The 20443-nt window shown below is 37.0% G+C and overlaps 1 protein-coding gene across 1 annotated transcript; it reads right to left on the bottom strand.

Annotated features, from left to right (window-relative positions):
* Window positions 1-16987: 16987 nt before the first annotated feature.
* LOC113296657 (PHD finger protein MALE MEIOCYTE DEATH 1-like) lies at window positions 16988-20242 on the bottom strand. The gene is made up of 3 exons (XM_026544964.1): window positions 19785-20242; window positions 19263-19503; window positions 16988-19166 (listed from the first exon to the last, which is right to left on the bottom strand). Exons 1-3 carry the CDS (start codon window positions 20134-20136, stop codon window positions 17273-17275), a joined length of 2487 nt encoding a protein of 828 aa, XP_026400749.1. The 5' UTR covers window positions 20137-20242; the 3' UTR covers window positions 16988-17272.
* Between the last annotated feature and the right edge of the window lie 201 nt (window positions 20243-20443).

The raw sequence follows: 20443 nt of genomic DNA, 5'->3' as shown, positions 1-20443 counted from the left end.
GTTGTTAGTAACCGGAACTTAGTGTTGAACACTTACTACCGATTAGATAGGCTCAACAAATTAGAGTTTACTGAACTCCAATCTTTATCATCCAAATGTTGGATATTTGAAACGCTCAAACTTCTGATTGTCTATATTCGGGTACAATTTGTGTGTTGTTACTTCTGATTGTTTAGTACCATTTCCTAATACTTGTTTTCTTATCTGTATAGACATGGATCTATGACCACTTCCCTATCCTGAAGTTGGCCAGCGAGAACCCGGAGTGGCGCAAAGGTACTCTCCTAGAGGAACAAAGTATATCTTCGAAGACAACCATTCTAGGTCAAAAGAGCAGCAGTTGATTCGTATGAGGGAGATTTTGGACCAAATGAAAGCCTCAGAAGTATGCATTGATCCATACAAGGAAGACCGAGCTAGTGGACATATAAATGCTCGGTCGGACTTTTCCCCTTATTTTGGACCGTCGTGGCACCACACAAGATATGTGATGTACAACCCCTCAAGGGTGATACGACAACACGGGTATGTACAACATCAACTAATGGATCATATCGGGGATTCCAAAAATTGGATTTGGAAAATTGCGCTTCTAATGGTGACAATCTCACGATAGTTCACTCAGGCCCACCTACCGTTATTGATAACTGGGATAAGAGGAAAAGTTTCATTATCAACTCTGGTAGACCTGTCACCCGAGATGATGAAAATTCTCCAGGATATATGAGTTGGTATAGGAAGGTATCCCATCCTTTTGTTATCCGTGACGTTAAATCAAAGACTACTTCGGCGACGTCCACTTATAATTGTATCATCAAAGACAAACCAAATGGTAATGATAGACTGGTGTGTATTCTTATGTTCTTTTCATTTTATATTATGGCTATAAATCTTAAGTAATAACCATTTGATGTGTGTATAAAGACAGGTGAATAGGTTCAAGCGTGTTTCCAACATGTTAACTGCATGCATGAGGAGTGGATATCCCGTGCCATTTGATAATATAAAAGAGGCTAGAGACCTAGTTGATAATTTGGATAATGAAGAATGTGCAGCTCAGTTTGATAAAAAAGGCCCGATGAAGCATCCGCCCAAGAAAGTAACATCAAAGACGGGTAAAAGAACTCGAGCTTCATCGAGCGCTGAAGGTGCTCAAGCTAAAGGTTCTCAAACTCGTTGTCGTGCAGGTCTTGGAGGTAGTCACAGTCGTAAAGTCAAAAGGCAAAATAAGTGACAATGGGTTTTATACTTTGATGGTTATGTTAGTCTTATGGGTTTTATAGTTTGTGTTGGATTATGTCGTTTTTAAAGTTTGGATCGGATTACGTTTATCGTTTGTGAATGGTTACTTTTATGGATTATGAATGGTGTATGAATTTAACAATGATTTGCAAGGGACTCAAATGTAACATCATGAAACTGTTGAACTTTGTTGCACAATCGGGAGATTAGTGAATATACGTATCTCCTGAATCTTGAAAATTTACAAACCTTTGTCAGCTCAAGGTTACAATTGGGAGATTAATTACATATCTTCCGAATGTAGGAAATTATAAATCTTTTTCATCCTCTGGTTACAATTGGAGGTCTGATTAACTAATATTTCTTCCGATTATGTGAAGTACAAATACTGAAAATTTCATTTTTTTTCCAAAATCTAATTTTTGGGCCAATATATATTCGGAAGCCATAAAACTGAAATTACTATCGAATATTGTAGTTACGCATTTCGAAATTCCAAGGCTTATGGTCGTTCCAAAATGAGAAAACCTAAGGATTTTGGAAGGTTTTGATTTTTGAGCCACTATATATTCGGAAGTTGGTTAACTAATATTGCTTCCGATTAAGTAAAATACAAAATTCCAAAAATTTCATTTTTTTTCCCAAAATCTGATTTTTGGGCCAATATATATTCGAAAGCCATAAAACTGAAATTACTGTCGAATATTGTAGTTACACATTTCGAAATTCCAAGGCTTATGTTCGTTCCAAAATGCGAAAACCTAAGGATTTTGGAAGGTTTTGATTTTTGAGTCACTCTATATTCGGAAGTTTGGTTAACTAATATTTCTTCCGATTATAAAATATTTAATGTGCTGATGAGTCATATGCTGCGTACACTCATGTTACACCTCGCCTCAACGGCTAGTTTTTCAAAAAAAAAAAAAGAGTCGTTGGAACTCTAATCCATATAAGGTATCCTATTCCCCTATATGCAACACAAATACATTTTAACTCTCTCCAACGTTAAAGAAATCATCTTCAAGATAATGGCCCAACCAATTATTAATCCTACTGAGTTCACGATAGAAGAAGATTTATCTTTATGTAGGCGCTATGTTCAATTCTATCGAAGACGAAGAGAAGATCGTAGTCAACGAGGTGTAATGATTGTGAGTTATTTGGGGAGAATTCACGAAAAATTATGCGCCGATACCGGTAACCCAAATAACCGTACGTGGGAGATCTTTTCTGCCGAGTTGGTTAAATAAAGGGACACACCGAAGAATTCGTCCATTTAACTTATCTTGTGAATCGATATCGATTGAAGGCTGAAACCAATGATGTGTTTATAACACGATCTCTCGGGGAATGACAGAGATGGAAAAGATCAAACTTCCATTATAAAGCTCATTTTAGAATCCTTGAGGAGATGGACATATTTAATCCGTTTAGGGCTCATCCAAGAGGTCCACGACGCTAATCATAAGTCATTGTAATATAATTGTCGAAGTTTAATTGTTATATAACATTATGATATTCAAACTTTTAACGTAAATCGGAAGTTAGTATGTTATATATGTAATCTACCAATTCTGTCAAAATTTCCAATTTTTTGTCACAGTTTAGTTAGAATCAGAAGTTAGTATGTTATGTAATCTACCGATTATACTCCAACAGATATTTATTTCAAAAGAAAAACTAGCAGTACCTCGAAATACACACATAATCGGTAGATAGTAAATAATGTTATCTACCGATTATTGTTATTGAACGAAACTAAGGATTCTGAGTTCAAAATGTATATAGTCGGAGGTTTAGAAAAATAATCAGTTTCCCATTATTATATTCGAAAGACAACATTCTAACACTTTCAACCGATTGTAGTTCATTGTTGTTACCACAATGTACGTTGTATCTATACACTTGTGTTACACCTCATCTCAACGACCATATTTAAAAAAAAAAAAAGAGTCGTTGCAACTCTCATCTAAATAAGGAGGGTAACATCTTCTCATTTATGCGCCAAACTACACACATCTAGTATCGTGTATGCTACAAGAAGATTTTCCATCGTCTATTATTTTTAATTCATTCTAAATCTCATATTGCAATCATGTCAACTTTTGAAGCAGCTGAAGATTTGACCATTGCCAAAACATGGTACCATGAAACAAGACGTGGAGATGTCATATCGGGAAGGTTAACACCCGAAATATTTTGGGGGAGGGTGTATAGCCAATTTGTGCGAGAGTATGGAAATCCAAAGTAAATATCTCTCCAACAAGTTCATGATCCTTTCCGACTTATCCAGAAAGGTGTAAATGATTATATAATGATACAAAAGAGGACCTTTAACACTAGCCACTTAAGCTTGTCGATCCAACAATTTGTAAGTATTTGCATACTTCTTTTACATAAGATTGGGTGGCTATATCTTCTTACTAAACTATACGAACATAACATTCTTTTATATTTGTTGGTTATGTAGGAGACACTCATAAAAAAGAACTACTTAGAGGAAAAATGAGAAGAATTCATATATGATGGAAGTTATGAATTCACGAAGTCCGTGTCCACATTATAGAGTTTGGCAAAATTTGGATATAAACGGAAGTTATTATCTCATCCTATCTACCTATTCTTTGAACATTTTCCTAAATTATTTTCTGAGTTTTGTTATAATCGGAAGTTGGTATGTTATGTAATCTACCGATTTTGAGAATATTTTCAATGTTTGTTTAATCTACCGATTATGAGAGTGTTCCAGTTTCTTTACAAAAGGTTATATAATCGGTCGATATATCATATGATATAACTGCCAATTATATCATATATCTTCACAGGATTTTTCAAAAAACATGTACAAAAAAGGCAACCAAAATACATCTTCCAAACGTAACGATCAAACATCGTCATCATCTGAGGGGGTCAATTCTAGTAACCCATCGAGAAAGTTGTTCATGACACGATCCCAATCAACCATGTTGGACTCATATTGTTTCACCCAATCCTTGCAATGGTTCGTTGGGAAGTAAACCGACCACTTACTCAAAGGAGGTAACAGACAATCTTTATGTACCCTTAAACCGATAAAATGCATGTCATTCACAAATGCCATAACAATTCTTTTTTCTTTAACCGACTTGTCGCAAACCGACCTTGTGGGTGCAAATGTCATACTAATTCCATACTTAGGAGGAACAAAAAAATGTACCACGCAATTCAAAACGTCCGCTAGGATATATCCACATCTAGGCATAGTCATCCAATACTTGTCTCCAATTGTGTTCAATCCCTTTCGGCACTTTACACGCACAACTAATTCTTTGAACTCTCGTTCTTTGTCGTATCTATCTCTTCGCCTCATCATCTCCATATATAAATCCTTGTCCTTCATTAGTTCTACCGCCATCTTATTTCTTAAATATTGGCATTGGGTGACATCTTCGATAGCCGCCTCGGAAAAGTGACCCATTTGTTCCATAGCGACGTAAAACCCACAATTGCCATCCCCATCAACCTCATCGGTGGGCAAAACAAATGGAGCAATGAGTGGAGGGAGTTGTTCCAAATACTCTTCTTATATTATATACGTGGTTCGATTTGGTCTTCCATGAAGATCCTTAGGTAAACGAAGAGTACCATACTTCTCCTTTATAGTCACCATTTCCATTGGTTGGGTTTGTTGTGAGGCGCTCATTTGCTAAATAACTTCTTTGACCACCTCGGAGGGACTTACTTGAGAAGGCTTCGTAGAGATCTTTGGTCTCACTTGTGGTGCGGTTGGTCCACTTTGATTCTTTCTTGGACGACCTCTTTTCTTAGGTTCAGGCTCATCTTGAAATTCGGCTTCTGAACGCTCGTGCCTACACAATATTCTTTTATTAGACAAATGTGGCTCTACTCGTATGTTTGGTGGGACTGGAATTTCTTCTGATAATATGATTGCTTCCCAAATTTTATCTTCCGGTGCATTAAGCTTCGGGAGCTTCACATCTTCTGAACACAGGAGCATTTGGTCTTTGCTCTCCAAACCGTTGATTGCTATACCTTCATCACTGGTCATTGTACCTCCCTCGCTGGTCATTGTACAGTCTTCCTTGATTATCTTCTTCATGGAGTCTGTCTCTATATTCTTTATTAGACCACTCTTCATCTCTGCTCGACATCGCTACCTGCTTTTGTCGCTTATTATCTTGGTGCTCCTTGTAATCTGACTGGGGAACATTCTTTACTACATTGGTTGTTCGCGGGAGGAGTCTCGAAGTACCTTCCTTCGCGGCGATAGGATGTACCATCATCTCTTTTTGTTTCTCCTCGAGAGTGATGTACTCCTCTTGATAATCTCACAACTCCTTCATTTTTAAGTTATCTTTCAACCTGAATATTTGTGTATACAATAGATCCATTGAGAACAACACATTAATAAATTAGTGAATCTCGTCCTGCGAGATCACTGCAAGTAGTTCTCCATTGCGGGACCAAACTTCGCAGACTTTCACCTTGCCTTCGCTTCAAGTTGAACAATGCCTCAATTCCAGATCTTAACAAGTTGTTACACATATAGGTCTCAAGAAATGTGCTGTGTAAACCTTCGAAAGACGAGATTGAACCTTTGGGTGTAAACCACTGAACCATGGAAAGGCTTCCTCTGTTAAACTTGCTGGAAAATACTTCCACAAGACTTCCTCATTATGTTCCCATTGTAATAACGAAAGAGTATACGATCTAATATGTTGCACTGCATTTGCTGTTCTGTTAAAGATACTACTGAATGTGGTAACACAAATTTCCGCGTGAATTTATGCATATAATATATTCCTCTATTGCCTCAACTAATTGCATTCCACTTCCTCCACCTCGTGAATTGTTCATCATCGCTCGCATGTCACTTAGTTCATTCAACATCGCGCGATTTAAATTCTGCTCACTAGAGTGCCTCATCTGCCTTTCCAACTCCTCACTTCTACTTCGCTCCCCCACCTTTTGTAAGTGTCTTTGTTCTCGCAGACTTCTCTCAGTAGCCCTTTTATTATCTTTTTCTTTGCTGTTTTCTCAGCGATGCTCGCGCCTTCGGTAATTTCCTTCTTCTCTACTTTTTCTGCGATACGATCGCCTCCTTCGCGACGAACCCCTGCTTGTTCGCGATTCCGAATATCCAGAAATTACTCGTTGAGAACCTTTCCTCGTTAAGTCTACTGTTTTCATTCATCAAAACTGCATTTTTCCTAGCGAGTCTTGCTCGCTCTGTTGCTAAATCTCTTTTCCCTTCTCTTTCTTGCGCAAGTCTTATCCCTCAGCTCCTCAATGGTCATGTTTTCTTCGTCAATAGGTTCTTCACCTTCATTGCCAGTCGATGATCATCTCTTTCTTCAGTTGATTGAACATCTCTTTCATCGTCATCTTGGTGAGTACTCCAAGTAGGACTGTCGTGTGGTTGGTTTAACCCATGTCTTTCACATGCAACAGATGTTTCTGCGGTTTCTAATCTTCTTCTTCTCCTGTCTTCAACTCGCTTACTTCGTCGTTATGCTATCAGATATTGGACTCTTGATGCTACCCTCTCCATTGATAACTCTAGATATCACTTCACTGATGAATTGTGAACGATTATGCCAAATCGCACAACTCACTGTGTTGGCACAAACTCAGTATATGGATATTTTCCGAACTGCTAACCAATGACTGTGTATTTGTGTTGATAGATCCAAGAAAATTTCAGAAATAAATGCTTGATAATGATGAAAACACCTCCGACAAAGAAAAATTGATGAGATTTGAAGATTCTAGCTACCGTTTCACCACGAACAGAAAATCCCATACTCTTAAAACTTAACGAGATCTTGAAAAACTTTACAAAAAATGAATATCTTTAAAAACTAATGTTGGATAAAAAAACCAATATGTGAGAAAGTTCAAAAACTTGATGAAACTCTTAATAAATTCCAGATCTAAGAACCGAGAGATGAGAAAAGCTCAAACATGTGATGAAACTTAAGAGCAAAGAGATTTATAAATCTAGATTTTCATAAAAGTAAGATGATAGAAAACTTAACAATAAAACAATGAAAAGAGCATGAGAAAAGCTATGATTTCAAACCATGTTTTTCAATAACAAATCATCAGGAAAGAGGATAAATCCTCTCACTATCTCTAAGTTGTATTCTAGCGCTAAAATGTAACAATAACTGCAAAAAATCCCACAGTACACCCAAATAATGATCTCTAACAATTATTCAAGTCATCTGTAATTATTCAAGTTGTTATTACAGATGCAGCAAACAGGATTGACGAAAGAAAGCTCTTCACGTGCAGCGTAGCATCTCAGCACGAAGGAATCACACTAGGCGTTCTGGCAGCAATGAAATGGGCGCAGCTGAATGAAGAAAGAATCTGCAACATCCAAGTCGAAGACAGGAAGGTAGTAAAAGACCTCAAGAAGAAATGGAGCAATCACCAATACCAGTCCAACAATGTACTTATAGACAACTATGTAGATTATGTTTCCTTTTTCCGTAAGTTTGATTGTAATTCCCTCAGGCAGGAGTGGTTGCCAAAAATGCAGGAAATAGCCTCAAACTTTAACTCTAACTCTGTAAACTTTGAGTTACGAGAGCTATTATGCGACACTGAAGCGTTTGCAACACACCAGGCTTGGCAGGTTATCCACCTGACTGAGTAAACTTCTATCTAATTAAGTCTTTTCAAAAAAAAAAAATGTAGTTGCAGGAAATCCTACAATACACCCCTCATTTAATTTCATTATTGATCAACTCATTTTTAGGTTTTCACTCTTAATTTTATTGATTAATTCCTAAATGTTCTTACAAGGAAAATAAAGAAATCAAGAATGATCTCTTCTCTCAACTTTCTCTCTCCTATTTACTTGTTTCTTCTCTCAAAAAATATCTCTCCCTCTTACAACTCGAATGACTATTTATAAGGAAATACATAGTGGATGACAGCTAATCTGTCCTTTATTTTCGGGTATGGTTTGCGATATTCTCGCAACCTTACAAATGTTAATTTCGCAAGACTATCACATCTTTCTCATGATTCTTGCTGACGTCGTTTCTGAAATTGTTCTGCGACGCTAATGTGTAATACCATTGATAATTTCGCTGAGACATAATTGTTGCGAGATTCTGATCCTACATCTTGCCTCTTCTCATATCTTTCTCTGCAAAGTAGAGAATGATGTGAGAAATGCCGCAGCTGCTTATCTTTTCATATTCCACATTTATCACACGTACTCTCTCTTCCATTTATTTCTTGACACGTCTTCTGTAACCGCTACTTTTCAACCACTCACGTCTCTTCGTCTTAATGGTGTTTATTTCTTCGAGTAAATTTTTTATTTATATACTCTTATCCCCCCTTTTTCCACTTTTCTTTTTACATTCTCTTATATTTTTATTCTCTCATCTCTGCGACTCTGTTATATCTCTGCAAATTCTGTTGCTGTAATTTTTTCTTCCTTCAATCCTTTTACTTTCCATACATTCCCATACTCTATATTCAAACATGGCTCCAAGTGGTCATAGATATGAGAAGAATTTACAAGATGTCCAAAAAGATCTTGCTGATAAAGGTTTTACACTCTCCACCATTCCTGGTGAGAATGCCAAATCAATTCTTTCTGTCAAGCTTTTCTCTAATCAAAATTGTGATGATCAATCAATCATAATTTCGCTAGGTCAGATTCTCGCAGGTCTCCCTATTCCTCTTTATAACCCAGAACTCCCTCTATTTTATGAAATTCTCGCTCATCCAGGATTTTCGCGAGCCATCTTCCAACTAAGTGGGGATTGCATCCGTCTGATGCTAGAGTTCGCTAATCGTGGTGCTGGTAGAGGATATCTTTACTCCAAAGAACTTAGGGATCCAAAATTCGCAAATCTAGAGATAGTTGCTGAGAAATATACAGTGGCGAATTTCTTTGAAAACTACGAACTTATCTCCATGAAGAAGGAGAATACTCGCTGGGGTATTCCATTAAGAAGGAAAGATAACATTGATGAAGCCAAAATTCTTATGCAAGATATTGACTGGCATTCTGGTAAAAACACAACTCCTCTCCAATCCAAAGACGATAAATGGTGTGTTTTTCCTTTAATGTTAAAAGGACCCTACATTACTGGATCAAACGTTCTTCCTGCGAATCTCGCTGCATATCAACCTTGGGATTTCTCTTGGCCCGAAAAAGAGAAAGAGGTATATTTTTTCCCATTTAACTCATTTTATAATTCTTTATTGATTTTTACTATTCTGTTCGCTAACTCTTGCGACATTCCGCAGATCCAAAAACTAAAGGATAGTTATAACATGACTGGGAAATCCAGAACTCTGTTAGCTCTTCTCTCATACACAGATGAGGTAAGAAATTTTCTCTTATGACTTTAAATAGTAGTGTCATTCCCATGCTTCCATTTCTTACTTCTATCTGTGTGTGAAGATTATTGCTGAAGTAGAAGAATCTGCTGATGCTGCGAAGGTTGGTGATAAAGGTAAAAGTGCTCTTCACAGGGAAAAATCAACTGGTCCTCCTCCCAAGAAAAGAAAAGTTCGTTCTTCTTCTCCTTCAAATGTTCTTCCCAATGAAAATTCCGAAAGTGACAAGGATGATGATCTTGCTGCAACTGAAGATTGTCCACCTGAATATCTATGACTAAGCTTTCTGGCCTTTTTTCTGATTCTCTACAAGGAATGGGAGATAACCAATTCGCAAATACCTGCAAAGCTATCGCTACCCTTTGTGATGCCCCTTTACTAGATGGTGATAGCTCTCTTCGCGGAGTTTCTAGATCAGTGACTCCCGACTTCTTGCATTCTCTCAATAGTTTGGTATACTTTTATCTTTTTACTTATTCATTATTATAACTCAAAATCTCTTTTTATATTAATATTTTTTATTTCCTTTCGCAGGCTGGAAAAGCTTCATTTGCGGTTGCCTCAGATCTAGAGAGAAGACGCGAAAATCTTGAAAAGAAGAATCTTCAATTTCGCAAAAGGAATGAAGAATTGGAAGTTGAAGTTAAAGGTTTTCGCGAGAAGAATAGACAATTAGAAATTGATTCTTCTTCTTATAAGAACAAAATTTCGAGTCTTCAACAGGCTAATAATCAGCTTTACGGTATATTACTTTTCTCTTTTATCTTTATTCATTCATCTTCTTGTTTTATCTTATTTAAATGATCCTTCTTACGGACATTTATTGTCTTTCTGATGAAGCTACCCTTCTTTGTTCATTTCCTAATGCCTTGGATAATGATACCCTTCTTGAACGTCTTAACAATTCCTTAAATAGCTTTTCAAATGATAGGATTTCATCTCTTTCTCTAAATAAACTTAGATCAAAATTTCGTCTCTTAGAAATTGATCATAGATCTAGTTTAGGCTTAGCCAACAGATTTAAGCGTATCCTTATTGATTCCAAAGAGAAAACCAATGAGTTGAGAACCAAGATTAGCGGTCTCATAGATAATAAGGATCGTATCTCTGATCAAGGTGCCAAGGCTTTGGCGAAATTCCAAGAAGCTCTCCTTGAAGTTCAACTTGAGCGAGATGAAGCTAACCGCAAGAATATTGAACTCTGCGAAAGGGAAAATCAAATTCGTTCTCGTCTTCTCATAAGTAGTGAGGATGAATTTGTTTGGGCTGCGAAAATTTTAGATGACGCTAGAAAAGATTTAGGCGTAAATGTTAGTGTCCAAGTTGAACATACAGCCTTGATTAGAGACATGATTTCTGACAGAGAAGGTTGCTAATTGCTCTTCTTTGCTAATCTTTTGCTTCTTATGGATTTTCATCAAGTTAATAATTGGTTGTCTTTTGTTCGCAGATTCTGAAAATAAATATCGTGAAAATATTGAAGAACTTGAAGCTGAAAAGGAGGAACTCGCAAAGAATCTTTCTTCTCGCAACGACAAGTATTCTAGATTGAAGAATCAAATCAAAATCACCATTGAGAATTTTAAAAATGACGCTATGCATTTTCGCAATCAAACCATCCAGATGGTTTGTGATGATCATAATATCCCACATTCTGATTACCCTTGTCTTTTAGAAGAAATCCCACTGAATACTCTCAGTTTGATTATCTCTGATAGTGAAGCTGACGATGAAGAATCTGATAGTGGTGGAAGTTCTGATGGTGATGAGGATTCTGACGCAGATGAAGAAGGAAACAAGTCTGTTGAAGATAATGAAGGAATAACCAAGAAATAGTCTTTACTTGTTTCTTTGATTCTTTGTAATACTTGTATATTTATTTCCTCTTTCTGTTTATTTGCATTTCTTTCATTTTGACCTGCATAAATTAAAACAATTCTTATTTGCAATACAATTAATCAATATAATCATTAATTCTTAAATTTTTGAGTAAATCTCTCATATGGAGACAAATAACATTTTCTAATTTCATACATTCCCATACTTGCCTCAGTTATTTGAACCCAAATGAGAGGTTTCATAAAAAATTTCTTATTGTATAATTTCGCAACTTTTTGCGAAGTGAATTTTGTTTCTTTTCAAAATCTCATTCCTGTGGTCTTATTTTGCCTTCCTAATTAAAGGTCTTATTATGCCACCCCTTGTCATTGCGACAAAATCGCAGGACGTCCTTGCACTTTTATGCAAAAACCCATTGATCTTGCCTTAACTTTTTCTTTGTATTATGGCCTCTTCAGGAATGTTGCGACAATATGACAGGCCTAAATATTCTTGCGAAAATAAAGCCCCATGACATTGTCGTCTTGCGACGAAATCGCAGGACGTCTTCGCACTTTCATGCGAAAACCTATTGATCTCGTCTTATCCTTTTCTTTTGTATTATTGCCTCTTCAGGATTGTTGCACAAATATGACAAGCCTTAATATCCTTGCGAATAAAAAGCCTCATGACATTTGCGTCTTAAGACACTTATCAGCTCCCTAATGGAGGGTGCCGCCCTTATCTCCTCCCTGGTTGCCCCTTCAAGGAGGCGTACTTCTACCATACAAGGTTAGCTCCTCCCATCCAGTCTTAACAACAACCAGTTGTTTTCGCAGCCTCTTATCCATTTTACCTATAGGGTTTATGGTTATGAGACTGCACCCTAAGTGGGGTTTTCTTCGGGCCGAGTGCAGTATGATCCAAGACTTGTCAAGAATGGCAAGGACGCTTCAAACGCCCCCGGCACTCTTGACTAAACCGTGTACCTCGGCGCCTTGATCAGATCTGTACTCCTTGGGAGAGTCCTTATTACCTTAGTCGCTCAACCCAAGTCATATGCTTAAGCTGAGAATCCAAGGTGCCTCTCCCGGATGGGTTTTATTGACCCCAAATCTCCATGACTCAGGTTTCGGTGGCGGTGTAGCCTTCCCCTGAGCCATGTAACAGGTACCCCCTTATATGTCGTACTTTAGGTCTTAGATTTTCCTCTTACGAAATTGTATTCGCGAACTAGTGTGTACGCCATAAAGGTTCGCCTCTTTCTCTTTTGTCATTCTTCTCTGATTATTTTCTGTAAAATTCATTATCTCTGCGAAAGTTTCGCAAATCATTATATTGTATCTGAATTTCGCAATCTCGATTTCGTTGTTCAATCAAATGTATTTTTGAGAATTTTACTTATTGCGAGATTATCGCAACAACTTAATCATTCATACATTTCTTGTTTTTATTACTTTTTCCATCCTCTGCTTATTTATTATTCTCTGCTATTGCTTCCTTGGTAGTAGTATGTTCATCCTTTTTATTCTAAGCTAATATTAATTTCATAACATCTCTTGTCCTTTCTTTCAATTGTATCCATCATCAACCTCTCACTTCTTTGTACGTCTTTGATTTTGTGTCGCCAGTTTTCCTTCTTGTTTGCTCTTCCTTCGCAAGACTCTATCTCAGTTTCGTAACATCTCTTTCCTTCTACCCAATCTCCCTTTATGATTCCTACACCATTGGGGTGAGGAAATTTGATGCATTGGTGGAAAGTTGAAGCTACACCTAGAATCCCATGTAGCCAAGGTCGACCAATTAACGCATTGTAGGGTGATTCTACATCAACGACACAGAATGAGATTTTAGAAGATATTCCCTTCAATGGAATTTGCATAGTAACCTCCCCTTTAGGCTTGTTAGCAGTACCATTAAAACCATAAATCTTATATGTTAATGGTATAAGATCATCATCTCTTCCACCCATGGTTTTATAAGTATGATAAAATAAGATGTTCACAGAGCTTCCAGTATCGACTAGAATTCTATTGATTGCCCATGAATCTTCAGCTTCATCATCCTCATCTTCCTTCGGTTTTGGATTAATTTCTAATTTTATTACCAATGGATTGTCATGCACCTCTTCTCCTTCGGGAATTTCTTCTGCGGTAAAAGAAATGATCTGTTTCTGCCATTCCTCTAACCGCGAGATTTTTGCAATATTCATAATTTCTCTTCCATTATTATCTCTTGCGAACACTCTACTCAAAACATTATCATGAAAATCTTCAATCGTCTTATATGAATGTACGATAGAGTGACATAATAGATTTTTTGCTTTTGCACCAACTTCTATGAAGAATGTTTCTTTCTTTTTCATCGTATTCACTTTGTGATGTTCTGGCGGTGGTGGTAATGGTTGAGGTTGTGGATGCCCTACCAGAAAGTCGTTTAGTTTTCCTTGATCTATAATTCTCAAGATAATTCTCTTTACATTTCTGCAGTCGTTTGTGGTATGTCCATGAAAATGATGATAAGAACAAAATTCATGACTTCTGTGATTTGGAGGTGGTTATGTTCCCATAGTCCATGGTGTTGGTATATTCTCCATCAAGATTATAGCTTCCCATATCTTCTCCACACTTGCATTTAGAGGTGGCATCTTGATTTCTTCCCATACTACCTTGTGACCTCCTTGCCCTCTATTAAAGTTTGGTCTTTGACCTCCATAAGTTTCTTGCGGTTGATCGAGTCTTTGAATCTTGTTATTTCCTCCATGAATGTAGAAATTTATTTCTCTTTCATACTCTTCTTGATCTCGACTCCCCATAGCTACCAACTTCTGCTGATTGTTACCTGTCACCTTTTCTTGTTGTACTTGTGAAGTATTCGCCACTGTATTTATTAGCTTGGGAAATAAGCTTGCATTCGCTGTTTGTGAGCTGGTGTTCGCAACTGGATATGATTCAATTTCATTTTGTCTTTCCTCTATAGCAATGTATTCTTCTTGAAGTTCTCGCAATTCAGTCATTGTAATCGTATTTTTGACTCTGAAAATTTGGATATACAACAGGTTTGTTGCAAACATAGCATTGATAAATGGTAATATGAGATATCTCTCATCTACACGGCCAGCCATTTCGCTACACATAGTTCTCCATCTTTTAGTCAAATGTTTCAAACTTTCGCCAATCCTTTGCTTTAATCCAAACACATCTTCTATACCAGGTTGTGAGGAATTGTTACTTATATATGCCCCCAAGAATGTAGACTGCAAATGATTGAATGAGGTTATTGTATTCTTTGGCAAACCTTCAAACCATTTTAATGCTTCTCCTATTAAGCTGGATGCAAAATATTTGCACAACACCGCATCATGATTTTCCCATTGTAACATACACCTCGCATAAGCTTTAATGTGTTGAATTGCACAAGTTGTTCCATCGAAAATGCTGGTTAATGCAGGCAAATTGCATTTCGGTGGTATTCCTCCTAATTGTACTTCCCTTGTAAATGGAGTTTTCGCAGCTTCTTCTATTGCTTCATCCAATTGTCTTCTACCTACTGCTCCTCTGTTATTTAGCATTCCCCTCATTTCTTCTAATTCTTTCAAGATTTATTTATTTACTCCTGAATCTTGACCCATTGGTCTCTTTAATTTTGCTTCTCTTGTTCTGTGTTCAAGTCTATCTTTTCTTGTGAAATTTTGTATCTCTTCTTCATTATCCTCACCTCTCCTTGTTCTGCGATTCTCTTCCTCATCCCTATCCTGAATTCGCAAATGATGATGTCATTCATTTTCCCCTCCATAATTTTGTTCATTTCTATCAATTCAATTCACTGTCTTTCAGCCATTCTCTTTACTCTGTCATACTCTTCATTGAGATTATCGTTATTCCGGTTTTGAATACGCCTTCTTTCCCGATTGTCATGATTGTTTTGGCGAATTGTCTCCTGAAACTCTTGTTCTTCCATTTCCGCTCTCAATCTTTCACGTTCGCAGATTAAACGTGCTTGTTCAGCATTATGTCTTTCAATTTCTTCTTCAATTGTCTGTTGATCTCTTTGAGTTTCTCTTACATGTAAAATTCTTCTTCCTTCCTCTTGATTTCCTTCGCCAACCTGGTTATTCTGTCTCTGATTTTGCCCGTTCTCTTGATTTCCTCCAATTTTCCCATCATCAAAAGTTTCATTTTGTGGAATGTAACGATCATCAGTTCTTTCTCTATTTTCGCGATATTCTTCATTAGGATTTGACATTTCTTCTTGAATATTGTTTCCAATATTGATCGTGGGTGAATTGTGCCTCATTTCTCTTCTAGTCGACCTGGAATATGATTTTTTAATACTTCTCGATCTTCTATTCTGCAATCTGATATTATCCATCCTTAATTCGTGATTTTGCCTTGTTAAATTCGCACGTTCTTCTGCCTCCGCTCTTCTTTCTTCATGTATTCTTCGTCTCAATGTTTCTAATGCTCCAATTTCCTCACGTCCATGAATTATTCCTTCATCTGCTTCTTGATTTCTCTCTTCCTGTCTGTAATTTCTATTTTGTTGCTCTTCTTCTATTTCTTCTGCTGAATTTGATCGCCAAGTGTGTACGCTCACTCTGTCATAATCTATATTCCTCTCTTGAACTAGTGTTTGTTGAATTGGCAATTGAATTAGATTTTCTCTGTTATTTCTCATTCTAGTAGATTCTCTCATTTCACTTCTTTCTCTTCCAGCAATTCTTTTGCTTCTTCTAATAGTAGTCGGTTGTTCGGATGTATTTCTTCTTCTAGCCATTTCTTCAATGCTAACAGTATTTCAAGAAATTATGAAAAATTCTTAATCAATTACTTTAAATTTTCACAAATCTCAATATCAATCTTTAGTTTTTTTTCTAGAATAATCATCAACTCCTCCCTGTTTCTACCGCCATTATGTAGTTGCAGGAAATCCTACAATACACCCCTCATTTAATTTCATTATTGATCAACTCATTTTTAGGTTTTCACTCTTAATTTTATTGATTAATTTCTAAATGTTCTTACAAGGAAAATAAAGAAATCAAGAATGATCTCTGCTCTCAACTTTCTCTCTCCTATTTACTTGTTTCTTCTCTCAAAAAAGATCTCTCCCTCTTACAACTCGAAAGACTATTTATAAGGAAATACATAGTGGATGACAGCTAATCTGTCCTTTATTTTCGGGTATGGTTTGCGATATTCGCAACCTTACAAATGTTAATTTCGCAAGCTCTCTAATTTTCGCAAGACTATCACATCTTTCTCATGATTCTTACTGACGTCGTTTCTGAAATTGTTCTGCGACGCTAATGTGCAATACCATTGATAATTTCGCCGAGACATAATTGTTGCGAGATTCTGATCCTACAAAAAAAAAAAAAAAACTCTATCATGTAAATGATGATATTAAAGAATAAGCTTTACACAAACTCTCCTTGAACACACGACTTTCTCTCCAAAAGATATTCCTTAGACTATAAAAGCGTTGTTCATACTTTTCATGTGAACCTTATCTTCTTACTCCCCAAAATTTGGTGGTGGAGAGGGGGGGGGGGTATACAAACTAAAAATATAGCAATTCAACCAAAATTTATTTATTATTTTACTACTTTATCAAGAACCAAACTCTTAACATTCACCAATGTACCCACTCATTATTGTTCATTTTAAATCATTTTAAATAAGAAAGAATTGCTAAACAAACCGAGTGAATCTGTGTATATCCTAAAAAGTGGATATCTCTATACAATTTTAGTTTTATCCCACTCAAAGCTTCATACTAAACTGGAAACTCATGGCACACAATTAGTACCCACCACTATAACCTTATTCAGGCATACTCAGGTTCCTTGCAGTAGTTTAAAAAGCTCAACTGCAGCATTACAATCAGCACAGACATACAACCACGGCACTGCTTCAGCATTATCGATGTCACTGCACCTAGTATGCTTCCCTACCTCACAAATACTGCAAGTTACCATCCTCTCCCCGCCAACATCTTTAGCTCCACAACTACAATCAATAGTCCAACTATCAGTGCCACCCTCATACTTCAACCGATCACTCCCTTCACCCAGTCCATTACCCGACACCCAAATATCACCAGCAAAGGAAACAACTTCACCTTCATCCAACCCTTCATCCCCTTCTATTTCAGTCACATCAAAAGTTTCCAACAAACAGTATGTATCCCTAAATGCCCACTGAATTTCCTTCTTCAACTCACCAATAGTTGTACAAAGAGGCACTACCACCAACTCACCTGGTGGTGAAAATGACCGACTTAACTCATATTTCTGTCCATCCTCAAACAAACTCGGTTTGAGTCGACATACAAAGCTCAGAAAGTTATCGTCTTCATCACTCAATGGCCATTCCTTGACAAAATGCTTACCACCTAAAACTGCCCGAGCCGACAATTGACGACTACTCAAATCAGTTATAATCTTCTCATCATACCCTTGAAGAAGTACTTCCCTAAAGAGATACAAAACATCATTGTAGAGGTCTAAACCAGGAGTGGTACAAGTAATATGAGCAGCAGAAGTCGCAGTGCTAGTAGTATCAGCAAGCGGGAACTCAATTTTTTTAGTCTTTGGATTTGTGACTGCAACTGGACCAGATGAAGTACTTTCCGGTGCAACTGGACCAGATGAAGTACTTTCCGGCGGTTTACATACATCTTCACCATGGAGTTCATGAATCTCGAACTCAAATTTTTTAGTACTTGGATTTGTGACTCGGCGAACAACGTATTCACCAACAATCACATTGTTGATAGATTTCAGAACATAGTCTAGTAACCCTGTATCACCAATATGAGACCTTGCTGCTTCTTTTAGTTCCTCACGGGACATTCTAGATCTCTTCCTTTTTAGGGCATTCACAATTATTTCTGCAGCATCTTCTAATTTTCTTGCAGACCAGTTACTAGTAGCCTCTTCTGCAGCAAAAGAAATTAAGTTTCTACACTTGCAAGACTTGAACTCATATGTATGAGTTTTTGAATTTCTGGATCGGCTAACAAAGTAGTCGCCAACAATCAAATTGTCGCTAGATTTCAGAACAAAGTCTAGTAACCCTGTATCACCAATATGAACTCTTGCTGCATCTCTTACTTCTTGACGAGACATTCCAGAATCCTTTTCTCTAAGGGCACCCATAATTACTCCTGCAGCATATTCTAATCTTTTGGCAGGCCATCTACTAGGCATTTCTTCAGCAAAAGAGACAGACATACTGCAAGAGCAGATTTTTTTAGTACTGATTTTGTTACTGCTGTTGCTATAGTTCTCCCTGCTCTTGCTGTCATTATCCTTGTTCTTTCTGTTGCCGTGTTTGCTGCTGACATCCTGGAATGGCAGGCTTTCTTGAAGTGATCCAGTAATGGGTTTGATAACAGAATGAGGTTTTGAGTCTCCTGACAAAGCTTTACAGGCAAATAACATGAAACGAAGGAGATCTTTCATGGTAATCAACTTGGTATCACTCAATTCTCTATAGGTTCCGATAATCTTCTCCACATCTTTATTACCAGAATCTTTGATAATCTTATCGAGATTCAACCAACTTAACATGCGAATTGCTGTATCGTAACTGTTTTTAGTGACATTAAAACTTCCACGACAGAATTTGTATCCCCATCTTCCAAACCATGTGCGCCCATCAGCAACACCATAAAGAAGCCTGAGATCCATTGATCCTTTCTTAGATACATCCTCAACAGAAATTTTCCTGCAAATCAGAGAACCCCAGAATTTTACTCATTTGAAACACAAAGGGGCATTTCTTTAAAAGAAAAAACAAGAATATAAAAGATAGAGATCATACCGAACTTTGAGAGCAGTACAAATTCGATCCCAGAAATCCATGATTTCTTGTCCAGACAAAAACTTAGACCCTCCTTCAAATCCATTGATACTCAGAAGATGTCCAAATCCATTACAATGAATCAATCCATGTAAGAGATGAGTTTGATCAAACAGGCTTATATTAGGGAATTTATGCCATTCATCTTGAACTGGAATTATCAGATGATACCTTCTTTTTGATACAAAGTGATGACCCCAACCTAATTAACAAAATTGAACAAATCAAGAACACAGTTTAACCTAATCTTGAATTCAATTCATCTTGAATTCAATGCAATTGAATTGAATCAAACATACAGAGATATATAATCATCTACCCAAAATAACAAATCAAAAACTGTACGATTCAAACAGATATTCAAAATCAAGAAGAATAAAAAACCTAAAATCTAAACCTCTGAATCTTAATTCAAGCAGAAATTCAATTGTAAACATATAACTCAAATTGAAACTGCAAATCAAAGAGAAGGGAGATTCTTACCAGAACTCCGACATTGATCACAAAACGGTTTCTTCGAATGTTTAACCCTTTCTTCAATTGTATAAAGAGGAACCATAACGCGACCGTCATCATCGTCCTTCATCTTTTCATGAACAAGAAGTGTGCACCAAGTCGGCCAACCTTCGATATCAACACCTTCTTCTTCACCACATTTCTTGATGAATTTTCTGATATTCTGACGAAATGTACCAGTGAAATCACTAGGGTAACCTGGTTCACCAAACGTATGAAATCCATATTGTTTTGTTTCCTTGAATTTCCTTTTCTTGTTGCAGTTCTTGATCAAAAACTTCTCCAACAAATTTTCTTGTTTTTTCGATCGGGTCTCCATTAAATTTTCTTCTTCCCCCAATTTTTTTTTCTCGTCTCTAACTTCTTGATAAAGTGAAACAAGATTTTGAGGCGAGGTTTCTTGTTATATGGGGTTTTAGGTTAGATGGAATAGGGTCCGGTCCATCACGGTATCGGACTTCTTCTTTTTATGGAAGAAAGTTGAAGGGCCGCGAATTTGAGGGGGTACTTGGGGAGTAGGATTCACCTCCTATCTTGGATTTACCCTACATGATTTTACTACTGGTGTATATGGGCGCGTATACCTAGACCCACAGACGTACTATCTGAGTAATCGGACGGTTATG

This window comes from Papaver somniferum, chromosome 7 (genome assembly GCF_003573695.1).
Source record: "Papaver somniferum cultivar HN1 chromosome 7, ASM357369v1, whole genome shotgun sequence".
Classification (NCBI taxonomy): Eukaryota; Viridiplantae; Streptophyta; class Magnoliopsida; order Ranunculales; family Papaveraceae; genus Papaver; species Papaver somniferum.
Note: the sequence above shows the minus strand (reverse complement) of the source record. Positions and strands in the feature narration are given on the sequence as shown.